Source organism: Haemaphysalis longicornis, unplaced genomic scaffold (genome assembly GCF_048455015.1).
Source record: "Haemaphysalis longicornis isolate Haplotype H1 unplaced genomic scaffold, Haemaphysalis longicornis Haplotype H1 scaffold_2, whole genome shotgun sequence".
NCBI classification, from domain to species: domain Eukaryota; kingdom Metazoa; phylum Arthropoda; class Arachnida; order Ixodida; family Ixodidae; genus Haemaphysalis; species Haemaphysalis longicornis.
Genome location: NW_027526295.1, coordinates 269,201,810 through 269,227,503, shown reverse-complemented (window position 1 = coordinate 269,227,503; position 25,694 = coordinate 269,201,810). Strand labels below are relative to the sequence as shown.

General features: G+C 46.6%; 1 protein-coding gene across 4 annotated transcripts in view; it reads right to left on the bottom strand.

Annotated features, from left to right (window-relative positions):
• Positions 1-25,694, bottom strand: part of Schip1 (Schwannomin interacting protein 1) — a 128,386-nt gene that overhangs the window by 28,327 nt on the left and 74,365 nt on the right. For all 4 annotated transcript variants that reach the window (XM_077700618.1, XM_077700619.1, XM_077700622.1 and 1 more), the window contains 4 exons: positions 11,436-11,500; positions 10,313-10,396; positions 7,505-8,527; positions 6,294-6,672 (listed from right to left, as the gene is read on the bottom strand). In XM_077700618.1, coding sequence (XP_077556744.1) covers positions 6,294-6,672; positions 7,505-8,527; positions 10,313-10,396; positions 11,436-11,500 — 1,551 coding nt within the window. The remainder of the gene's footprint in view (positions 1-6,293; positions 6,673-7,504; positions 8,528-10,312; positions 10,397-11,435; positions 11,501-25,694) is intronic.

Sequence of the window (25,694 nt, the reverse complement as noted above, 5' to 3'; positions counted from 1 at the left end):
CGTGCCAGAGAGTGACGATCGGCGCGAAGCTCCTCCTTTTTGTTCTGCGTTTCGATAGCGGTTCCACCTACTGTAGATTGCGATAACGCCAGCTAAGACTGAAAGGGCGCCAGTTATCATTTTTGTCTATACCTTCACCTCGCCGTCAAACTAAACACCGTACACAGCAGGCACGTCACTAAAGGGAGGAGCTTTGCGCCGATCTTCCCTTTCTAGCATGCGTAATCATGCGAACGGCAATTAAACTTCGCAGCTCGATATGTCGGAGTACGAATGCGCTAGAAGAATTCTGACGAAGGAAACTGCATAGATACAAGGTTGCGTCTTACTCTTCAATACAAACATACCTGCTTACTGTAGCCCCTAAACAGTTAACTATCCGATTTTAGTTCATTAAGCCACCGACATCAACAGTTACCACCTCATTGTGTGTCCCACTTGGCGCATACCCCCACTCTAGCGTTGGGCTTCCCGTATATGTAAGCGCGTAATTTAAAAAGAACCTGTCGACTTACTACAGTTTGATCACCCTGTATACAGTAGCTGACCGTTTTTTTCAGATTCCGAAAATTCGGACGCTGAATATTCCTGACTTTCCCGAGGAACCACTAGTTGCCCTATAGGAGTAATGTATGTATGAACAACGAATATTTCGGACAGAATTTTCCGCGACAGAGCCACGGTGCGACTCCAGGGCGACGCCATTTCGAATCCTAAGCTACCTGCCTAGCTTCGGATTTGATGGGGATTGGCTTCCTTCCCGCCGGGGTAACCAACTTTGATCTTTCGCGACATTTCGAGAGTTTGCTGCAGGGGACAGCAACATACTGCTGTGCGCGGAGCTAACGGACCACGAGGTCGTGCGCAACTTTGGCCGCGCTGCCGCAAAGCGACTCTGACTCTCGACGAAGACACTCCCGACCGCCCGCAACCGTCAACGCAAGACACTGGCAACGCTTTGTCGTTGTCCAATATTTATGAAGAAAATGTGACGCTTGCAGAGATGGAAGCAGACGTTCACACACGAAGGAGGAATTTAGGGCAAGGAACCATTCACGACTTCTTTAGTCCTGTTTAAATGAAATGAAGTTCGTTCTTGCGACTCGCCGATATTTCGGACTGCTTTTTCATTCAGTATATTTTCGTTCCCCTCTAGGCTACTGTACAACGTTCTGCGCACGGGCCAGGGTGCTCATCCAGCCCCGTAAGAAGGTCGCATACGCAATAACATTTCAAGTAGTACGACACTCCAGACAGATTGACTTCATCTGCGCCCTTTTGCTCACTAGTTGGGCGCCTCGATCGCTTACAGATGAAACGACACGGACACGGCGCCGCATGCAATCGTTTGTCAGGACGCGATAATTCACCCTCTCAACACCCGGACAAGGCAGCTGCCAGCGAGGGGAAAGGTTCAGCTGTCTCAGCCAGTATAAGCCCCTTCAAAGCATGATGACCTCGATTGCAAGAGTGAAAAGGCAGCATCACTATGTTCTACGTCCTCCGCTGTGTTTTTCCGCTGTAACGGAAATCACTGGCCTCACTATTTAATCACGAGAAGCGTAAAATATCCTCCTTTACTGAACACATTAGCGTTCTCGCACCTGTCATCCTGGGATATTACGTTTGAATAATTTTATGCCATATCTAGTATGTCTGCAGCCATATGCCTTATTTGCCCTCTAGCATTTGGCTAAGATAAAAGACAAGAAGAAACACTATATCCGGGCAGGCATACAGCAGAAAAGTGACTGCAAAGAAAGACGAAACAGAACGAAAACAAGTACCGGGTGCATGACATTATATCGACGGAACAAACACACGGCGGACGTGATAAAAACCCGTGTTTTTTTTGTTTTGTTTTAATACAGACAACGGAAATCCGATTGCCTGCTCCAGGTTTGATAATATCGGGACAAAGGGAACACCGAAGTAAAAAAAAAAAGGAGGGGGTGTCAGCATTCTCATGAATAAAATGGATGCGCAACGGTGCAAGCATTATAAGCACAGTCTGTGAAAGAATAACACATTCGTTACTTGCTGTTATTTTTATGGATATCTCAGCCGAGCTCACACCGCGAATGCCGCCCAAAGCAAGGATCGATTCATGTTGTAGTTGATTTAGATTCTATCCCATACGTGGTCACCGTTACAAAGGGAACACCTTCTTTGCCAAACAGCACTGGGCCTTTGGACGTAAATTTACAGGCGGTTAGGTTTTTTCCCCTCTCAAGTGAGCCTTCTTGTCTACGCAACTATGTCTGTATTTTTACTGATGCCTGGATACTTAAACGTCTGTAGCGAATCACGCAGAGGAGCACGTATCGGCTTACACGTACACTAAAGCAAGGTTTATGAGTCGATCGGCTCTACGCGGCCTCAGAGTCAGGTATCATGCAGGAGCGCTAATCGAAACGATATACTGCGTTATACCTAAGAAAACGCATCTTACGCTAACGTAAACGAATGTACAGCAAAAGTTAATCCACAAAGGGTTATTGAGCTTTTAACATCACTCACGAACTGCATATCGGCACGGCTCTCTTGGCCTTTCCTGCCGTTCCCCCACTAAGTATCGTCACTAGAAAGCCAGCGATAGAGAACCTCAATGTTGCTGTTACGACTCGAACAAGCTAAAGATTCTCAAATCAAAATCGGCAAAGTTTATACTCACCGAAAGTGAACAAAATTAGTAGCAATGTCTCGTGAAAAGAAGTAACATATGAAAACCTAAAATTGCGTGCTACTCGGTGTCTGAAATGTGTGCTGAACCACGGCTTTTGGAAAGTTTTTTTTTTAAAGGTAAGGTGTACCAATGCTTTCTTTTTTTTTTTTCGCCCAGGACGCGTTTACTTATCGCGAGGAAAAAAAGAAACGGAGGAATCGAATGTCGGAAAGCAGCTCCACAAAAGCCACCCAAGCTCGTCCTCGCTTGTCGGAACAGCGGCCTCCCCGGTCGGATAGCTCGGAGGAGCAGTTCAATGCCGTCCCACCATATCGGCCCAGTGAACGTCGGCTATAGAATCCCGACGACGGTCTCGCCTGTAAGACGTCTATGTCCGCACGAACACGGAAAGTGTCTTTGTGTCCCCACGAGAGCGAGCCCCGAAACGGCTGTGCTCAGAAAGTCTTTCCGAGTGGCTCGCAAGGCCGATAAGATTGGCTCCGTTTGTGGACGCGGCGGCGAAAGACTCCTAACGACCGATAGAAGACCATAAAAATATCACGCCCCCACGCTGGCGGCATACGCGCGGCGGATGCGACAGAAGAAAGCGCCGGTTGACGATGATTTCTTCGCAAAGTAACGATCTTGGTGTGAGTCGTTTATATTTGGTGTTGGATGCCTGCAGGGTTAGGGGAAGACGGAGTGAAACAGAACCTTAAGGTTGGGCACGCGGCGAAAGTGTCAGGATATCTGCTTGCAGACTGTCCTTGGGACGAGATGGGCGTGCCCAATCCATTCGCGCTCATTGGCTTGTTGAACAAATACAAGCCCTTGCGCTGAACACTTGATGAGATTTGTTTTTGTAAGGCCCGTGTGGCTTAATCGGCACAGTGGCCACGGCTTGCCAAAATAAAGTAAGCGGCAATGAGAGGAGCTTGGTAGTAGCTTCTCAAGACACGGTTTCTTACTGCAAAAGTAATTGCACAGGGGTTATTTAACCCTACAGGTTGCTTTCATGTGCCGTGAAGGAGCATCAGGATGTCTTCAACATATGAGCAATTTCCTGAAATTTCCGCAATCAAACTTATGAACAATGAAATAGCTAGAATAGTTGTGCCGCTATTCAGTGACAGGTTTCTTAAAACGTTTTTTTTTTTCCTTCTGGTTACCTCAGAATACCATAGCCGAATCGAAGAATACACGTGATTGCGTTCAATGGAAATCACTTGAGCGGAGTTACAGTTTGAACAGAACAGTGAGAGTTGTTTCTATGATATGAACAAAACTGCTGAGCCAAGATTAACTCTTACGAAACGGAAATTCAGGTAAAGTAGGCAAAATTTTTGTGTTTCCGGTAGGCTTTATTACCGGCCGTCGACGATAACTGCTACGTTAGTTGCCAACGCATATCGAACTGAACAAGGGGGTAATCTTTTTTCTTTTACTTCTGCTTCCATGCCTACTTTCCCACCATTATGCTCTCTCCTGCCCTTTTTCTCTTCGGGAATTTGAGTAACAGCATGTTTTTTAACGCTCCGCCAGCCCTTCACACCCACCCTTTCTCCCTCGGCCGGAAAGAGGTCGTACATTAAGCTCCGTGACTCACGACGGAGCAATCTCCTGTGTGAACCCTTTTATTTCAAGACGCGAAGCGGCGGAGCCGCCCGCAGCGCGAGCAGTAAAAGAAGCTCCTCGAGAGGCGCGGTGACCCGGTCCGGGCCTTCAACGAGAGAGCAAATGGGCTTTAGAAGGGCGCGGTCTTCGCAGACGACGCCGACGCGTCGCCCTCGGCGTTGTCGGTGCTTGCACGCCCGGGGCCACACGGAGACATCAACGACGCGGTGACACACGTCGCACTGCGCCGCCGAGACGAACTGGGCGATGGAGTCGTATTCCGGGACAAATGACAGAGGCGCGCAACCGCGGAGAAAGATGTGGGCGCTCCCTATAGTTGTTTAGCACAGTGCATGCCAGAAGCTTCGAGGACTGCCAGTCAGAGCAACCTCCAGAAAATCTTGCAGCCCCGTCAGTTCAATGGGGTTGGTTTGAAGGACGAGTATTAGCACCTACAAACGGCTCGGATTGCGCCCTGTCTGTTCGCTTCTGCTCAGCGTGCAGAGAGAACGGTACATCGAAGCGAGAGCCAAAACTGCCTTACACTTTCAAAACTTTTTTTTTCACCTCTGTTTTACACTGCTGGGTGTTACAGGGAAGCGCCAGTTGTGACACGTGTCCTCGTGAATATTAGCGTCCGTGAAGCACCCTTCAAAGGGTGCTTCACGGTGAGCTAACTTATACTGCGGGGAAGCTAGCAAAGAGGATTTAGCGAGGGAAAAGTATAGCATTTCTTATTGATAATTGCAATTTCAATTTATGATAACTTATTCCAAAGAACGCAGAAGCTGCAAGGCAAGCTCACGCCAAATAATGGCATCATGATCCTGCAGTTTCCCGCCTATTTTTCTCGCTAAGACACACGGCAACCCTGAATTTTCACTTTTGATTGGCTATCAAACTATGTGAACTTGAGTATTTCACCCCACTCCCTTGAGCGGCTTTTTTGTTTAGCCGCTGCTGCTTTCAATGCCTCAGATGATGTGCTTGTACGTACCACTCGTGCTAACGTACAGTGTGAACGATTATTATTTAGTGGCTGCAGCTGCATTCTGTGAACTAAAAAACCAGGAGCTGTCAGAGGAAAAGAAAAACTTACACATACTTGCTAGCTATGTCCAAATAAGTGACAGTGCAAGCTGCTTTTCAACGTCAAGAGCACATGAACAGTGCAAGGTTTGGATATCCTTCGCGGTGGAATTATTGAAGAAGGTGGAAACATTCTTTGTCAGTAGAAAAGTGTAATAAACGTAATAGCTGTGGATTTTTGTTGAAGCGTTGGCGTTTGCTTAAAATTAAAGGTAGTGAGGCGGAGAAATAGTGTTACATGAATGAAAACGTAGCCTGTAAATGGAGCTAAAAATATAACGCTTGAATAGCGGTTTCCGGAATTTCTACTTGACCAATCATAAACAATTTCATAACCCAAAACGAGTTACCTAATGCATATACAGCTCCTGCAGTGATGACTGAGGAATCCTAAAGCTAAACCCGGCTGGAGCGGTGGCTGTGTTTCATGGGCCGTGCTTCGCCGTTACAACGCGAATTCATGGGGCTACGGAGGTCAGTTTTGTTTTTGGCTACTTTATCAATACACGAGAAACTAAGCGTGATGCTGTCGTAATGCGCTGCACTGGGGTATAAATAATGAGGGCTTGAGAAGCAGGTGGGTTAAAAGCTCCCGTTGACATTTTTTGCAATAGTAACAGCGGAGTTTTAGTTGCTTTTCTGTCTACTCAGTGCTTCCAAAGCGACTACAACGTTCGCCGTTTTGTATCTAAAGGGCTCGTCGACAGTTATGTAAGGCCGGTATAGTGAACCTTGGTTGCAACGTAATCGCTTTATTCGAAATCTCGCTTTATTGAGAGTGTTTTTATGGTGGCGCTCCGTCGAAGGCAAATCATCTCCGCTTTTAATGAAGTATCGCTTGTAGCGAAGCTAGTTTCCTAGTCTCTAGGAATTCGTTATAGCGAGGGTTTATTGCATATAAACTGCGTAGGCTCTTCTCGCTTACCCTGGCAAGCCAGTCGTCCTCTTTGGCGGCGCGGCTCAGGTGCCTCTCCATGGCGTCCCAGTCGATGGTGGGCATGCTCGTCTCGATGTTGTACACGTCGAAGTCCCCGCAACGCTCGGGCGACAGAGACCCGCGACCCTTGCGCTTGCTTGCATTGCTCCCGGCGGCTGGGGCGACGGGGTCCGCGGTCGCGGCGACGCTGGCAGGGCAGCCTCCGTCGGTGAAAGATTCCCCGGCGGGAGGAGGCGGCGGTAGCGAGAGCCGCGAACGGCGCACCTTTTCGGGCGTGAAGTTGAGCAGCGAAGCGGCGGACGTGGTCGCCTCACGTGTCAGCTCAGCCTTGTCGAAGATCTTGGCCACGTTCTCGGGAAGCGTCCACCTGCGGGCAGGAGGGAGTATCGAGCGTTGTTAAACCATTAAGGTAGGGCACCGAGGCGGCAAAGACCGGTCAATGCAGAGGGCGCGTGTAAAGATGATACCTGTGAACATACCAGATGCTGGAGCTAATTAACGACTCCATTACACATGGTGATAGCAAAATGGCCCTCCTTATCTTCTGGCTTTGACAAACGAAGCTTGGTCTTACAACTTTTCCCATTACTTCCAAGAGAGCTATTGCAACAATAAAAAAAACATGGTTTACCGGCCTTTCGACACTAACCATCTTTCATGCAAGCGCGATCTGATCGAATTAGTCTGCACGCTGCTTTGTTTTTATGCAAAGTAATTCAAGTGTCCTATATTCAGTGTAACCTACAGTAAAGGAGGCAGTTCCGCTTTCGACCTAACATATCTCCTCAGCTAAAAAGCAAGGCCTACTAAAAAGCAAGGCCAGTTAAAAAATAATAAAGGTACACCAGCGCGTTCAGACACGCCCGTGGGGTTGAGAAGAAAAAAAAAATATGTCAAAACGGTAAGGTATTGTGCATCCGGTTTGTACTTGCTCACCTGCCGCACAAGTAACAGATTGTGAAATATACACGAGGCCACAGAGTACAGAGTAAGTGTTGAAAGTTCAGATGTTAAAATCAGAAGTCATGAGCATGACATCGATGTCTTCCTATCGAAACAGTTTTAAAAAAGCAAAATCCTTCAGTTGTAACTTGATTTTTTCGGTTCATTTTTTTACTTCGTTTGACATTTTAGTAAATATCATCGAGAACAGTTTACGACTGAAGCGCCGTCCTCATCAGCACTGTCAAACGACTTACCTGGACACGTCGTCGGCGAGCGCCGAGTCATCGCCGATGGTCGCGTCGTAAGGCGGAAGCTTCTCGGCGTTGCTTTCCAGGAGGTGCTTGCGCCGGGAGGCGTTTTTCAGGTCAATCTCCGCCTTGGCAGCCGCAGCCGAGTCTAACACATTCTCGCGCTCTGCCATTATGTTCAGCGGAGGAAGCAGGTCCGGCAGGAGTCGGACATCTTCCCTGAAAGGTTTCCTCCGGCCTCTAGCGGCAAACTTCTCAGCTTCCAGTGCGGATGCGACCGGAAGGAATTCGTCTACGGTGTCCACAATCCTCAAATCAGCAAAGTCCTCTACGGCCGCTCGTTCACGCACATTGGCGTCCGTCTTCTTCCCTTTGTCCATGGGAAACGCATCTTCAGGCCTCCAGACGTCCCGGAGGACGTTCACGTTGCTCACTAAATCGACAGACATGGTCGATGACGTCATCGAGGCCATCCCGGTAATGGAGGACGTCAGCGAAGATGCCAAGGATGCTGTGCTCCCTTCACTCATGGGGCTGAAGTCGTTGTAATCTTCGGAGGTTGGCGACGAGCCCACGTTCAGGGACAAGACGTTGGCCATAGGAGCAGTGACAGGTTCGGCTGTGACAAAGCGGGTCGCTTCGTCGTTGCCGATGATCAAAAGCGCGTCCGCACTTTCCAGAAGGGCTGTGTCAAGGAAGTTGTTGTTGGGTTCAATTCTCTTGTTAAGGATGCTCTGATCGTTCATTGCGGTAAGGCCGCTATCCTCGGACGAATCTTCTTCATCCGACGACCCAGCAGAGGAATTGTCAGAGACCGAGCCGTACGCGTCGCCGGTCAGTATGTTGGCTTTGGCTGCGGCCAGGAGCGGACTGGTGTCCTCGAACTCTTCCTCGTCGTTTTCCTGATCCGACGCGTCTCTGTCCTCAGGCTCAGACGACGAAAGCGACATGGCGAGAACGCTGTTGGAGTCCGGCGAGCCCGGGTAGCAGGCGACGCCACGCTCCGAGGGCCATGCCGACTGTCGGAACCTGAATAGAGCGACAGACAGATAGCCAAGACATTTACGAGTGTGGCGAACTGGGCAAGTTGGGGAATGCTCATGGTGAAAACAGCGCATAAAAGACGAAGACAGAGAAGGGAAAACAGAAACACGGCGCTGTGTTTGGAATTGAGTACCTGAGTACAATGAGTACCTGATCCCAAAAGCACTACAATAAGTGCCAAGGAACTGCAACGAAATGTAGTATGGAGAGGGCAGTTTGTTTTCCTGTAATATTCCGTCTACGTCGTTCTCGGGACATATTTGTTTTTTCGCTCATGAACGGCGGCTGAAAAGCATTAAGTGACGAAATTAGTTTTAACACAGCAGTACGTATAGTGACTAAAGCGCAACTTCAGCTATTGTATTGTGACAGGGGATTCTTGCAGAGTCCGTTTTAGAGGAGGGCCCTCTCTCTCTCTCTCTCTCTCTCTCTCTCTCTCTCTCTCTCTCTCTCTCTCTCTCTCTCTCTCTCTCTCTCTCTCTCTCTCTCTCTCTCTCTCTCTCTCCCTCTCCCTCTCCCTCTCCCTCTCTCTCTCTCTCTCCTCTCTCTCTCTCTCTCTCTCTCTCTCTCTCTCTCTCTCTCTCTCTCTCTCTCTCTCTCTCTCTCTCTCTGTCTTTGCAATGAGCATAAATTTGTTCCCCGTATCTCAGGTGCTGAAGCTTGAGTCTTTGGGCAAAGAAGTCTACATGCGTTTGTGGGGACGTTTATGTTCAACGAGAATGGCAGGTTTTCCAAGTACTCAGAAAAATATTTTATCCAGCATATTTGGCAGAACTGCTCGTCAGCACGCCCAGGACACCGCGAAGCGGGCCGTCGTTGTAAGAATTAAGTTAATGCAATGCGCTCATATAATAACGTCATATGGCTGTGGGCGTAGTTTCGAGCCCACTGAATATTATTGTACCCAAAAAAGATGTGGACTGTCATTTGTTCTCGTGGATGCCAAGAACACAAATGAGCATGTTTTGCTGCGTGTATGTTGGCAACGTTTCAAAAATATCTCAGAAAATGCACGATAAATTTTGCTGGGACAGAGCCTCTGAGAGTTTTCAACGTCTAATAATAACGATCGCGCTGCACGCTCAGCTAGAGTCTAGTTCTTATGTATCTATACTGTTAGTGTGCTATGATCATGAAACAATTAAATGTAAAAAAAATGCAATTCGACTGACACTCAAGATGCAAAAAGACGAGCACTTAGTTTTTTTCCAGGCTTTTACGGTTAGCTTTACGAATCTGGAACGAGCATTGGTGCGTATTGAGAACTCCTCGTTGGAAAACGCATCTAAAATATGGATTGGTGAGAGAAGTATGAAGGGGTTTTACTTTTTGTTCTTTGCCTTTTTTCTAAATTATTTAAAATTTGGTGTCTTGCGAGCTAACTCCCTCAATACGCAAGCCACTGACGGAAACAAACAAAAGGCGCCAGCTGTTAAGCATCGGAGTAAAACTAGATGAAGGGAATAAAGGCGACGAATGTCAAAAACAGGTGCGGAGTAGGGCGCGGGGGGAGGGGGGGAGTCAGAATGGAAACAAGATAAAACCATATGTCAGAAACAACATCCCAATATGGGCGATCGCCACTTCCAAGTAGTTTTTTTTTTTTTGCTTTTGAAGATGTCGATTAAAAATTAAAATAACACTCTCATTGGCCCCCGTACCGCAGTTGACCAAGATCGATGAAAGCGATTAACTTCGTTCAGTCGTCTGCACACTAATACCCAGTTCTCGATCGAATGAATAAATTAATGAATTTGCGTGGGTACTTACAGAAAGTTCTGGGACGGTGACTTGCGCTCAGACAGACCTCTGTAGGACCTTAGTCGGTCCTCATACCGGGGGCTTACATGGCGGCTGTTGGAATGAGGTGAAAATGAAAAAACACGAGATTTTTAGCAAGATTGGACCTAAGGATCGTAACTTTGAACAAACAATATATATATATATATATAAACAAGAAGCAGTGCCCACTCCTGAGTTCCTTTCTCGGCAATAAATTATGACGTCACAAATACTTTTTGTACAGTTGGCGGCCAAAGCCAAAGGCAAAAAACATAACTGTGCGATTGTAGCTGTGCCTCTAGTTCTACTTCATCGTACCATTTGAGTGCTAACGTGCAGTTAACGTACTAACTTCATTTTAGTACCCCATATTACGTCACTGCTGACGTCGCGTAGCGCGAAACTTGAAGGCTTTTCAATATTTGTTTAAAAAGAAAACGAATTCCGGGGTACCCCTTCGGAAGAATGCCCCCCTTCCTGCCTTTAAGCTTCTACAAGCCCAGCATCCCCTCCTAAGATCACCATCGTCTGGACCCCTGGTCACGCCTCCACTATCCGGCCCTCCCAACGAGGCCGGACGACTTGGCCACCACGACAGACACACTAGGCCCATTACCAGCCCCCTACTCCGATATCTTATCGCACTGTCGCCACGCCCGCCGAGAATACCCTCCGCCACACCCTGCCCTCACCAACAAAGAATCCTGAATCTGGCGCCGTCTCCAAACAAACATCCTGTCTCACATCTCCCCAGCCGTTTCACCTACAACTGCCTTGACTACTACACCCCAGCCACCATTTCCCCCCCATCGTATTCATCTGCCCCCCCCCCCCCCCCCCCCCCAACCCACCTAGTCTCGAGTAGCGGGAATGCGCTCTGACCAGCTCGGACCTGCAGGAACAGTGATACCTGATCTAAGGGACCACTGAAGCAGCGAAAGCACGCGGCTCTGGACTGAGGCGGCCACCCATCTGCTCTAAATTTGTAAAATAAACGCTTGTTCCTCCTTATTTTTCAAGGAATGGCATAGCGCTGAGTGAGTTGCCGAAAGATAGCTATTTCAAAACTAAACAAAGTTGTGTTTTGTCTTGACGGCTCTGTGAAACTTACCTTCCCAGGAGACATTTTTCTTCTGGAAGCGGAACGTTGAGTTTCAGTCTCATGGCGGAAGGCTCCTGCGAATAACGAATAAAAAAATATATCAGATAAGGCTACATTCAAGCCAACATCTAGTGATTAAGACATTATAACGCTTTTACAGAAAAAGTTTGGTTATTTATTTTTTAACGCTAAATGTGACCAACGCTCAGAAGCAACTTTATTTAAAGAGACACGAAAATGTGAATACACATCGGCCTATATCTGTAGATCACAATGCCTAGTACACAAATGTACAACTCGTAGAAGCCGCAGTTGTTTTATAGACCAGAAAATGCCAAGACCTTAAGGTTTTGTGTCGCCATCCCATAAACTTTTCCACTCCGATATTCGTATTGCTACCAGTGTGCACGCCGAAAAAAAAAAATGACACAGCTAGTGTACCGTTCTTCAGAAAGGAATCACAAGTTAAGGACGTAAATGTAACAGAAGCGCCTCTGCAAGCTTTTCCGGGGAGGCATTTTTAGAAAGGCACTTCAGTTCTTTAAAGTTCCCAGACAGGTTTCCCGGCAGCCACTGTCGGCAAGCATTGTTTCAGCTTTCACTTAAACCGAATGTGCTGCCAATGGGTGCACAACTGCAGCGTAGTTTTTCGTGTGGGCAAAGGTGAAATCTTCTGAACAGCCGGAGCACACAGTCGATGAACTACACGCGCATTCATTTCACGTCGAATAAGGCAGTCAGTTTTACTGATCCCCACTCTTAGTCAACTGCGAATGTATTTTTAAGACCTTTCTCCCGGTGGTAGCAGTGCAGAAGTTCGCTTGTGTCCACGCACGTTCGAGGTTCGTTCGGCGCTGGTCGGCCTACTTTTTGACGCACGTGTTACGCCACGACAAAGAAAAAAAAATATCTGGGGGAAGCAGGAAAGGGCAACGTCCGTAATCATTCACTATTAAACAACAAAATCATTCTTCGTCGTTGAATAAAGCCAAAAAAAGGGGTGAAAATTGGGACCTTTTAGTTGTAATATGAAGTCATTCAGCCTCTATTGCCTTTTCAAGAACTTTCTCCCCCCTTCCCCCCCCCCTCACAAAAAAAAAAAAAGAGAGGCATCGCGATCCGAAACAAGCATCAATTAGCATATACCCAAACCCCAAAAACCTCATCAAGGATATTTGTGGGTTTTGAAACAGCCGGGTATAAAGCTGCCACCAGTCAGAAAGTATACGCATCAAATTTGTATACACAATCAACCCGTAGTCATGCTTGGTATATCAGACTACCTGTAAAACAGCACCGTTCACCTAGAAAGTTGTTCCTACTCTCGAAGACGAAAGTGGAGCCGAAAAGTACGACGATGGGACCAACAGAGCTGAGAAAATTCCAGGCCAGAAAATTAATCAGGGACTCCACTAAATTTATCACCCACGAAGGAGCCTGGGCGGCAGCGTCTTCAGTTCGTCCCGGAACCTTAGTAATCCGCTCCCTCGTCCTATTTCTGTCCGACGCCCATCCATCATCCCACCGTGGCGATGTCAGAGCCAGAGGCCAGGATCTACTTTCGCGAAACAAATAAGTTACCCGTGCTGGTCATCGTTTGCCTCACTTCTATTTTGTTGTTTCAAGAGCGAAATGTAGACCTTCCTGGCGACATGAAAGTGTATTTAATGAGCTGGTTTCCTGTGACGTGTCATGCACACACGTAAACCACGGTTTCACGAGAAGCAAAAAAAGAAAAAGCGGGTTCCCCGCTACAGGAGGCGAAAAACGAAAAGGCTTGTCTGCCGAAATTTCAGCGAGCCTCATACATCTCCAGGTGGCCTAAATTAGTTTGTAGCCTTCCACTCCGGGGCGCCTCCAAGCAGAGGCGTAGCGTTGCTGCCTAAGGACCTAATTTGAAAATTTTCCAAGTTAAATTTTCCCACCCTGCACACGGAAGGTAAAGGTTGACGACTCAGTCGCTGCGAGTGGATGCACGCTAACCTGCCTCAAACGCGCACAGTACATATATAAAGTGAGTCAAACATAAATTTATATCTTGGCAAAAGAAATGAGCACTTTTTTTTTTCCTTCGGAACTCCTCGTCGTCTCACGGTCATTAGGTATAGTTCCGGAAAGTATAAAGACAACGCATACGGCGTAATTGATTTTTGCGCCATGGGAGAAATCAATCTGGCTTATTCCGCGTCAGGCAACTCTTGCTTTTAGTACAAGCAAGTTTCGGAAGAAGCGCATCATGTTATTAGTCCTCATTACTCGAAGGCCTCGCGATCGCGGACCGCCCTGCAGCTCCCGACAACCGCTGGCAGCCAGATTGCACAAACGGCGTCGTGCTTCCGTTGCTCGCTCGCGCGCACCGCGGGGAAGCCTGCAGCGTGGACAGCGTGACATGCGTGCATCGCCGGAGATATATCGATGCTTCGTGACGCGCACGCTGGCGAGGCCTGAAGGAAGAAAACAAAAGTAAAGTCATAAATGGATTTAGCTGCCTGAATAAGCAACAAGAAAGGAATAAGCGCGCACGTACTCATGCAGAATATCTGAGGCTTGTTGCGAGACGCGAGCGATGTGCGAAGCCGGCGCCGGGCGGTGCGCACGACAACCGAAAAACAGGGAAACGAGTAAAGGAAAATGCGGCTGGGTTTTGTCGTCATGGCGACAGCGTAGACTAGGGGACATCACCACTAGCTGGAGCAGCGTTACAGCGCCCTAGCAGGGAGAGCAATTTGTCATTTCTCTCTTCTTTGCTGGCCACGGTTGCAAATGCTCCGTAGACCGTAAGTATAGATTACGCCACCCTTAGACGGTCACTAGGACAAAACCTGTCACTTTGCCAACTCGGAAAAGGAGGCGCGAAATGAGATCAGACATCGGAAAAGAAAAGCAGAATACCTAAAACGAGAGGAAACTAAAATGCACGAGTAACGTTGAATGTAACTCCGTCATACTATCCGCAGCTGCAGTCTCGATAAGTGGAAAGTGCAACGAAACCGCGCCGCGCCATGCGTGCACATTACTGGTCAAAGGTACCCATAATCTAACTTAGGCATTAAAACAGCGTTTGTGCAAGCTCACAGGTGTTTTTCACTGTGCGCACGTAAACGTGGTAATGATTTCGGTAACTTGAACAATGCAAAAGTGTGTAGCACGGCTTTCGTGCAGTTCACAAACCTGATAACTATCACCAGAAAAGTCTAAATTCTAGCAACCGTTTTCAGTTTTGAATGTTTGGTAGAAAAAAACAAACAGCGATGTGCAGAAATAAAACGTGTTGTTCGCATCAAGCTGCCTATTTTCTGGCAATTTTTCTTCTGGTTCATGTCCATTCTGAGCTATTTCCCTTCTCCTGCGGTAGCCTAGCGAGAACCGCTGCCACAAATGAGCACAAGGTTTTATAATTTATTCAGTGTTCACAATCCCGATCCCTCATGTCTCCCTCGCGCAAACCACAAAACGTAGATACCGTCAATCTAAAAAAACAGAAAACCGACAATAAAGCAAGAACAAGATGTGTAAGGGAAAGCAGAAGCAAATTTGCTACTCTCTAGGCCCATTTTTTTTTTCTGGAGATTTGACTGATCAATGTCTTGAAATTGAGCAACACTAGGCGATATGAATTCTTGTACCGAGTGGCTAAATTCAGCTGTTTCAAGTGATGTTGCCCCAAAAGGAATATTTCGTGAGCCTTACGCAGCTCCCGATGCTGAACTTGTTTGCCTAAGTAAGAACGGGCTCTTTGCACGGCGTCTCGATATGGCCGGGCCACCGTCGACGCTTGACAAATGCGACGGCGCCTCGGGAATCGCCGACAAATGACAGATGCGCCAGGGGCCCCTCATGAATCACTATCGATCACTCGACCGCAAGCCAACTCAATAGACGGCTACCAGAAAGCGACGTCCACGTATCAGGGTCCGCAAAGACACTGGCGCCTGATCGATCACGCGGGGACGAAGTGCATAAAGCTAATGATATTATGTACCCTGGAAACAGCGAAAAAGATGAAAAAAATGGACATAAATATGGATCGCTCCTGCAAATATTAGCGGCAATATCGTTAGGTTGATCCCAAAATCCAATCTACCTGTAGCAATCAATACATCTCGAGTTATTAATAAAAAAAACAATTCATAATCATTCGTAAAATGCCTTCGGAAAACTCGAGAAAGATGCGGCAATTGTGGATCAAAGCTTGGCCCGCCGTATTTCGTCTGAGAGTTCAGGCAGCAACGAAAAGCCAAAGTGCCTGGTTCTTTACGGCTTCATGAAACGGAAGAGGATAAAAAAAAAAAAAAAAGAGGCGCATTGCTCGACTTTCAAGATCCCTCTTATCATGAATTGGAATTTACGCCTCGGCTGCGGGTAAGGAGATGCCGAAAAAGAAAAAAAAAACAAAAAAAGAGGGTATAAGTAACGTTGGGTAAAAGAGCCTAGAGATGGAGCAAAGCCGCGCCAGTACACACATAGTTCACTCGCCGAAGCTGACTTTACTGCCGCTTTTATCCTCGCTGTTATTTCCTTTAGTGCGAGAGATAATGCGCGTATTGGCCCCGAGCGCCTTCTCACAATGCCACCTATCAACACAATAGTACTTCTTATTTTCGGAGACAACGAACGGCAACGTTTCCCCCTGTTCTTCCTTTTCCTAGCACCAGATGTTGTCGCAACGACCCGCAAGACTAGCTTTACCGCATAGCACTTCTTTCGTCCCGGCGTTCCTTTCTTTGCTCGGAATATGCCTAGTACGTCTGCGTTTTCGCGGAAAACATGCGTCCTCTAAGCGTAAGTTTCGCTGAGCAGCCTGTTTTGAGCGAACAAATGCTGATGCCATGACGAAAGGAAATTACTCCGAGAAAGCCACCCTATGAAGTTAAGGAATGGGTGCTCCTACAAAAGAAGAGACTTTTTCGTGCCTCGCCTTTGTGTGTGGCTACCGCGCGATAAATTTTGCGACCACCACGTATGGATAACTATTACGCGCCTAACTTATCATTATAAAAGCAACAGCTCACATTTCTGCCCATCGGCACCTCCTTCAATTCCAGCTCGTTCGGGCAACCGTTGAGAAGGCATTGTGCTAAAAACAAAAAGGAAGCCAAGTCAATGTTCCAGAGCAAAAGCTACGCTAGGGCTATAAAGCACGCGGTGAGGCGTAGGGGACGAGTGCGAAATAATTTTGGCTACTTGTGGAGCTTTATTATTAAGAGCGCCGAAAATTGGCCACATTGAGAAGGTATCGAGCCGTGTAATCGCTGCTTAACGTGATAACATTTTTTTGCACATTTAAAAATCCTGCGTTTGTCTTTCGTGCACCAAAAGAATGCCCAAGAAATAGAACGTGCACTAAAAAGGATTTAGAACCATTTTACCAGCGAAAAGAGACAGGGACCTAGAACAAAGCAAACAGGACAATTGTTAGATTGTAGATTGTGCTGTTTGTCCTATTTTGTCCTAGCGATTGACCCGTTTGCTTCGTTCTAAGTCCCTGCCTTTTTTCGCTGGTAAAATGGTTCTAAGTCAACACCAACTTGCCGAACTTTCCGCCTTAACTATAGAGGAGTTTAAGTAATGTACGCCTTATCTTAATTTCTTATGCTTACACTTCTCTTACTGCCACGGCCACCTCTTTATCCCCCTTTCTCTCTCTGAATACCGTCGTTCTCTTCTTCTTTTTATTTTTACTGTACCTCCCTATTGTTAGAAGCTAGTAACTTTAGGCTTGGAGACGCATCAATCAATTGCGGCTACGAGCTCCTAAGCAAGTGCGAAAGCCTGACCTCCAAACAAGCGTTTGTCCCGACTTAAGCGTGCTTATGTGGTCTCACGGTTACGTTACATATCTGCCATTGTTCCCCTTCAGGGTCGCGTCCCTATGGCAAACATTACGCAAGGGTGTACTTACTTCTACGGCTTCTCCGCTAACGTCACCTTTCGGCGGCATGTGCAAACAAATACGTCACGGCAAACGACTGTACAGCCTTGGCGACTGTGGAGCAGTCAACTGAAGCGAGCCACTGCTCGTTAAAGGAGTACTGACACGAAATTTCAAAGCTGAGATAACTATGTAAAACGCTTCCTTTTTATCAGGAGATATCTCCGATCAAGTTTCAACAGCAACCATTCAGCGGAACATATTTAAAATCCATTTTAATCTGCGCCCGCACGAGAAAGCCCAGAGCGGGCCGACGTGACATCATCTGCTACATGCCCCAAGCTGCCGACGTCGGGGCTCCCGTGACGAAGCCGACGCGCTGGCTGTGGTTGGCGCGCGCTGCTCGGGCGTGTGTACACGTCATGGTTTTGTGACTGACGTCATGCTGCCCGGGCCTGTGGGGACGGCGAAGACCTCGGCCGGTCTGGGCGCGCGCGTGCGCTCGCTCGCTCGCGCTTCCAAAGAGGCAGCGATACGGCAAGAATGGTGACGCCATGTGATACATCCTGTCATGGCGGCCGCTCGGCGTTTTTTTGTCGAAACCGAAACTGGCACGAATAAACGACGCCGTAAATGAATGTTTACGCTGCGCTCGACCGTCTAATCTGTCATTCTATGATTAGTGGGCTGGTAGGCACGCATAGCAGCGAAAAAAACGTAACATGAAAATTTCGTGTCAGTACTCCTTTAACGCTGTCGACGGGACGTCAGGGAGTCAGTCAGGCAGACAGACGTGGGACGAGAACGCGCAGTGTGGATTGTCTAGTATTCGCAAGGCGTGCTGCTGCTGGCACCGTAGGAACACACACACTAAAATGTACAGTCCAGCGGGAGAATCGTGTGTCAATTTAATCTTGGTGAGAGCACACAGAAAAATATGAACAATCAGACACAGCTAAATGACTCGAATAGAGCCGGCAGAGGTTCTTTCCAGACGTCGACCCAAGAAGCTTCACCGTTGTAGAAGAATATATGGCCTTCACCATTCGTCATCACTTCTCGCAAAAAAGAATTAGAGAGCAATAAATGGCAGAACATTTTTTAAAAGGCTTTCTGTGCTCGTAGAGCAAGAACAATAGCTTACGGGTCGAAAACACGTTGACTTCATGGCATTTGCTATGACTGCGAGACACCTGTCTGCAAAGCTAGTACGAAGGCGTTTTGCTTTCTACACGCAGACAAGTATGCCAGTACGAGATGTCAGAACCAGCGCAAAAAGAAAGTATAGTTTTCAGCTCGTGTGACTGCTTCAAGCTGGTACGTTACCAGTGATACTACGACTGAGTAACTCTGGCGTTGAAGCGAGGGCGTGTACAAAAAAAAAAGAAAAGAAAAGAAAAGAAGAGGTTCTGATTACGTTTTATGTAGTCTTTTTTTTTTGTCGACCTCGGTTACACCCAGTAGGCGGAAAACTTCTAAAGCCTCATAGCATCAATCCGCTACACCAGCATGACGGCTAAGAAAAAAAGATCAAACCGTAAGTCTTACTCCTGGTTCTTATTCGTAAATTGTGTATACGCAAACTCTACACAAACCGGAATTGACCTATAGAGTTGAACTCGACGAATGGTTTTTTTTTTACATACGCCATTTTTTTTTTCGCTTTTTCGAACTTGACATAATATATAAGTATAGACGTAGAGTCGGAGCACTTTCAAGGTTAGAAGGCAACAGTTTTGAGTGTTAGAGGATAATAAAATAAAAACTATAGTGCAAATTGATAACTGCATCCTTGCAACTGCAAAGCGTGCAAAAGTCTGTCTTGGCACCACATCTGTAACTAAGTTGGAATATACAAAGAACTTCTTCGGAAAAACACTTCTCTAAAGTAGCTGCATAATACAGGAAACGCAGCCACGAAAAGTGACGACAACCTTTAAGCAAGAAGTTTAAGCAAGGAGCACTTACTTGTGCCTTCAAACATCGATCCTACCTGAAATCTGTAATGTGCAGCGAACTTAAACACTTCACTTAACAGCAGTTCGTGCACTCTTTTTTATCATTGAAGCACTCACGACACTTGGACAGCGCACTCCAAGCATTGAACACAACAAATGTCGCCTTCTTACGCTTGTAAACATTGCTCCTTCCCTCTTCAGTCGGCGCGGGAACAGTATACACGTACAGACTCGAAATGGCCGTCAAGAGGGAAGTGCGAATGTCCCTCCCATGCAGCGGCCAGTCCGCTCGCCCGTTTGCCGCCAAGGAACTATTTCTGGACGCCTCATCTGAGAATGACGCAGGGCCGCGGCTTACGAGACGGAGATGAGGGTTGGAGGATGGAAGGAAGAGGAAGCAGTCCCAGCTATGCCATCTCCAAGGGCGCCGCACGGGTCAGGATTTACTGCTGGGAGAGCCGTCTCCACTCTTATAGCATATATAGCTGTCGGAAAGCTACACCAGGAAAAAAAAATGTGTTAACCCCTTTTTGAAAGAAATTGGAAGGAACATAGAATATCGTGACATGTGCTAGAAGTAGTCATGCACGTTCAAATTCACTCCCCCTGAATCCACTCCGGAGTGACGTGACGAGGGAATGACGTACTTACACTGACCCTCTTAGAGGAGGTGGGAGGGAGGGGGATTCCTGACGGCATGTTACGGGACAAAAAAGGCATGTGATTTTTGCTCATTACCTACTGATCCACCACTGCGTCGAGGATGGGATCCAGGATCGCTTTCGGCACCTTGCTGACTCGTACGCCACAGGATCATTTATGGGGAGCGGGATCTGGGTTCTACCCATAGCTGCTCAGTACGCTGAAATAATTTCAAATTTCCAGGTTGTGAGGAGCGGGTTATTGTGACGATGACAATTAAGATGAAAAGGACGCGACGTAAGTCGGTGTGCACCAACAAATTCTCGGTTGCGTCCAGGCACACATCGTGTTCTAGGACGAAAAAGGGCGGCGCAGCGGGCCGATAGTCACGGGCGGGGATGAACGAGACAGAACTCCACGGCGGAAGAGGCTAGAGCAGCACGAAATGCCTCTAGTCGTAATCATAGTCGGTCGGGAGGAGGACGTGGCTTTGGGTGGCTTTGGGTCGTTTTCGGTGGCGGCCTGCCGAGAACGACATGACAGTTCAACAAACGGTTGTACACCAGATCAACAGGCCTAATTAGGCTTTCGCTTTCACATTCTTAGAATGCTCTGAGCACCCACAGCAATTTTTTAACGTTCCTATGCGCATTTATGCCAAAAATCAGTTATGTGTTGCGCTGTATATAGGGAAATATTTGGGTACCACATTATAATCATTTTGCAGTTTGTAGTGGGATGTATATATGTTTACTGCACGACAGTCCGGTATTGTAAGAAAACGTGCATACGCGTATACTGTATACATTTGCGTACACGCTATAGACATATTGTTGCTGTATGCAGGTGTATATGCTGTACATAGCATAATTTTCACTGAGCGCACGTGGGGTCTTTCAGTGGTTACCATTGTTTATGTGATTTTGGTCACCTCGAGGTTTTTGAATGCAGACACTATACCTTTTCATCCCTCCAATGTTTAGAGTAACCAGCTCATTTTTTGGCAAGAGCTAACCTCTTCAACAAATTAGTATTATCTCTCTGCCTTGAATGAGTACAGCTTATCCCTACACATACGCAATTATGTACGCTCCTCAGCCCCTGTTTTGCGCGTAGTCACGAAAAACGGACATGTTTTCCGAGCTCGTCCGTCTCCATCGCTACTATAGGAGCTCCGGCTAGTGGAGCGGTGCCCGCGCGGTCGCTCACTGGCCTATTTGTGTCCTATAAAAAAGTTTATTCTCTCCTCCTTTCGTGGCTGCTCTTTCCGCTTGCTTCTTTCTTACGTCGTTGCTTGCTTTCAAAGCAGGGCACCGGGCATCCATGATACGCTAGCACGTTTACACACGTGTGGCGCAATGCCAAAGAAAGGGAGCCAATCTGCTAAAAGCGACAAGAAGGGTGCCCCTTATACTCAAAGGGTGAATATGCCAAGTAGCCGCACCCTGGAACATCCCCTCCTCGACTTCTCGCCCGCATAATTTTAGAGTTTATTTTTACCACACTAGTGGGATAAAACGTACACTGTCTTCAGATTACCGAAATGGCTTGTAATGGGACCTCGTGGGCGTTTTACTTGCTTCCGGTTTCAGGTGTGCGTTATTTAGTGGTATATTTTACATTGCTGGCCTTAAAGGTAGCCACGCTCAAGGTCATACCCATAGTGAAAGCATATTCCTCCCGCCCCCCTCTCCCCCTTCCAAAGAAAATGAAAACAATCTGGGTTAGTTTTTTACGGTCTGGTTTGAGACGGCATTCAAGCGATAATAGCCAATGAGGTACTTCTCAATACTAATGTACATTAGTATTGAGAAGAGTTCCTAAGTGGTGCATATATGGTGGTGCATATATGTTGACGGATATATGATGGTGCATACATGGCGCATGAACACGCATGCACGCACGCAAGCAAAAAGAAGAAAAAATCCTCCAGGAATGTCCTACCATTCCAGACAGCGATACTTTATTTGTATGTTATAATCAATTAGCATTCATTGGAAAGATGGCGAACGCAAGGGCTAGAACCTCGAGCGTCACCCATCGACCAATGCATACTAATTGTTGGCAGCAATGCGCAAAACAACGAATAAAGCTATTCACGGAGTTCAATGCCATCTAGTCCTGCCATTTCCTTTTTTTTATTTCACTTTCAACCGCAATGTTCTAAAAGTTTCCTAATTTAATGCGCTGAATCAGGCTCGCTTCAGCGTTGGTTGCACATAAACGAAATATGTTTGCAAGCGACAATCATACCTTTAAATTTTGTTTTTACTTAGGTTTACTGTATCTACTTCTCAATGTATAGCACAATGCAGTTGTTTGCGCACACACACACATAGTGAGGCTATACAAACACCAACTCTCTCTCTCTCTCTCTCTCTCTCTCTCTCTCTCTCTCTCTCTCTCTCTCTCTCTCTCTCTTTAAGATTTTAATAGGGATACCAAAGTTAGCCCCAGTGTGGTGTTGTCACCTAGTGGAGTGGTGTGGTACCATAAGTGCCCCGAAAGCCAGGAATTACAAAACAGTGTAAGCGGACAACGTTTGAGTGTAAGCGGACAACGTTTGATGAGGTGACGTATTTTGCTAACATTAATGAAACAAAACGTACAAGGCATCATTCGCATCTAGCGAACACACAGGCTGTTCTCTTTAATTAAACAATGAGTGAAAAAAAAAAATCCGCGTGTCTGCCCACTTCGCTGAAAATGTCGAAGGACGATCGCCTTCTGCCGCCCGCTCCACGCAAATGTCTCTCTTGTCTCCCTCGCCCACCACCGATGCTCTTTCCCTCAAGCCTTGCTCGTCCCACAATAAACACGACGGAGATTTGCTAAGTCAATTCAATTTTGCTGAGTTCCACAGCTAGCGCCATCTACTTCAACCTTTCGTTACTTTTGTACTTCTTGGAATGCCGCCACAAGTTCTAGCTTCGGTAGCGCGCTCCTTTCTTTTTTGGATAAAAACATTGTTTTCAACGCGTATTTTTTTATTTGCGAGCAGAAATATCAAGTGCACATCTATTTTAAATAAAAAGAACACTTTTCCTGTACCAGTTATGTATTGACGTTTTGCCTCAAATATGCCAATTGTTTTCTTTTTTTCTCAACAATGTGGACAAGTGTGGAGTATGTTTCCATATTTAGGGGTTTGGAAAGGTTTTGGCTACATAAACTTTTGCAAGAATTCTTTTAACTTTTGGCCGAATGGCTCAATGTAGGGATGCACAGACAGACAGACAGACAGACAGACAGACAGACAGACAGACAGACAGACAGACAGACAGACAGACAGACAGACAGACAGACAGACAGACAGACAGACGAAATTTTCGGGTTTAAGTAGCACAAGAAACACTATTGTCTTTAAAATACTTTCGCAACGTTAAACTGTGAAAAGACGAGAAGCGAGGGGCCAGGCGCTAAGCGTGGTTCGCGCTCTCGTAAAGAGAGTTCGACGAGCTGGAAACTTCCTTTCCGTTTCAAGAGTTATTTGCTTGTTAATGGAAGAACCCTGCAGGCGGCCCCACCTGGCTATCTTTAGGCTCGGCCGCAGTTTTCGCCGGGTGTACCCGTACCGTCGGCGCTCGCTCCTTGCATCTGCTGGCGGCAGGCATGTTCCGATGAGTAATTGGATGCTCCGTAAGCGCAGCCTGTCAGTTTTCGGCGTCCCTTGTAACTTTGTCCTTTTTTAAAGAAATGCGCTTATTGTTAAGGGAACAAGAAACCTTACTACAAGGCTGCGCAAAACGAGATACTTCGAAGCTCTTTTTGGGAGCGAGTTTGGGCGAAGTCCAAAGTTTTCGAGCCGTTCGGTGCTGAATACTACCAGTTACCTCGTTGTACAAATTGCGAGGGAGTAGTGGGTTCTGTAGATTTTTGGGGTTCAAAGCGCCGAAGCTATACTTGGGCTGTGAGGAGCCCGGTTATGTAAGGTTTCGATTTAACTTTAACCTCATGGGCATCTTCGACGTGTGCCTAAATCTCGACATTCAGGAGTTGTTGCTTGTCGCTAAAAAAAGTATAGAAATGGACAAGCTTACTGTTTAAGGAAATATACGAATTGTTCTTGTAAACTATATGTTTGTCATTATCTATATTTTGTGTGTAATTCAGAATTCTTTTTGCTTTTTTCTTGTTTGTTTAAAGTTGTCCCTTACCTTACTGTATGCAGCTGTACTGTATTTTTCAAGATGCCTAATTATCAGGTGTTCTAATACGCATAATTCATCTACTGTTGTGCTCTAACGTGTATTATCATGTAATTTCTCTTGTATGACTGCTCAGGGAAGTTTATTACCCAGTGTATTGTAATATTTTAAAACCCTTCACCGATTTTTACCTGGGAAACAGCCAAAATCCAAGACCGTTTGCTTTTGCACATTCTTGTTATTCATGTCTTGCTGTATGCTGTCCTCGTAAAAAGGGGGCAGGAGCTAGTCAAGTCGCCAATAGCAGCTTCTATTTAGCCCCCTCATGTCCTACTTGGAACATGAAATAAAGTATATTATTATTATTATCTGGATAGCGGTCACTGCGGCCGGGATCGAACCCCCGACCTCGATCTGAGCGGTACAACGCCTTAGCCACTACGACACCACGGCGGGTTAGGAGCGAATAGTGATAATATCATCACAGCTTTCCGGGATGTAAGAAAGTAGCTGCCAGATTGATATACTTTTTTACAAGGAATAAAAGCATAGGTGGAAACTCCGGGGAAGCGTCTAAAGTAATGAAGAAAGGGTTAATAGTACAGGGTGATTTTATGCGGGCAGGAATTTTTCCAGTTACCCATTTAACTGGATGTTTCACTTGACAAGAAGGTTGCGGGCTGGGAACCGATCATTGCTTAAGGATGACTTGTTTCTTGAAACTTCGTGGCAAGTATTTAGTTTGCACCATGAACCGCGGCAAAGTTGCCGTTAAACCTACAATATATCTTTTTTAAAATCTAAAGTGTGCACACGTTTCTTGTAGCAATACCGACTGAAACGACAATCTGCTCGTATTCGACCACAAATTTCAGCACATCACATCTGCTACTGTGTATAGCGGATTCATAATTTTATATTCTTTTAAATATAAGCCCCTGGAATTTAGCAATCACTGGCAGCAGTCGAGTTCCTTAAAACGCTTAAACGAAATGTCGATGAGTAATGTTAAAACTATAACACAATTGCTACTTCCGCCAGTTTTCGAGCTGTCTTCACCGTCTTCACAATGGTGTCAAAAGACCACCGCTGTTTCCACTTTCTGAATTCACGTGTCTGTGCAATAGTAACTACGACACTTTGTATGCTGTAGGCTTAAGTGTGAAAAACAAAACGCAAGAAACAAAATGAGAACGAAGGCTCGAGAATATGCATTAGTTATTCACTCCGAACTACCAGTGAATGCCCGTCCACGCGTCATAGCAATAAGAGCACGTGTTCAAATATTGGAAGTACTAGGCCGACAGCCTGATCTGTGGCTGTATTTTAGGAGATTACGACCATGGTAAACCCTATCTCATCCTTCGCACATGCATGAAAAGACAAGAGAGCAAGAATGCGGCGTTCACAAAAGCGCAACTCAGCCTACAAAGTATCACAGAGCTGTGACGTCGCAAGCAAGAAGCGGATTTAGCGAACGGTTTGTTGGAACACAAACGCTATGCGGATGGGCTAAATACACAAATCCTTTTGGGGTTATTCGCACCCATATTAATGAAGTAGCGCTCCATCGTCGCATAAACATGGATTTGTATCGCAGCAAGGTATACACATAATGGCATAAAAACAAAGACAAAACCGAATAAGA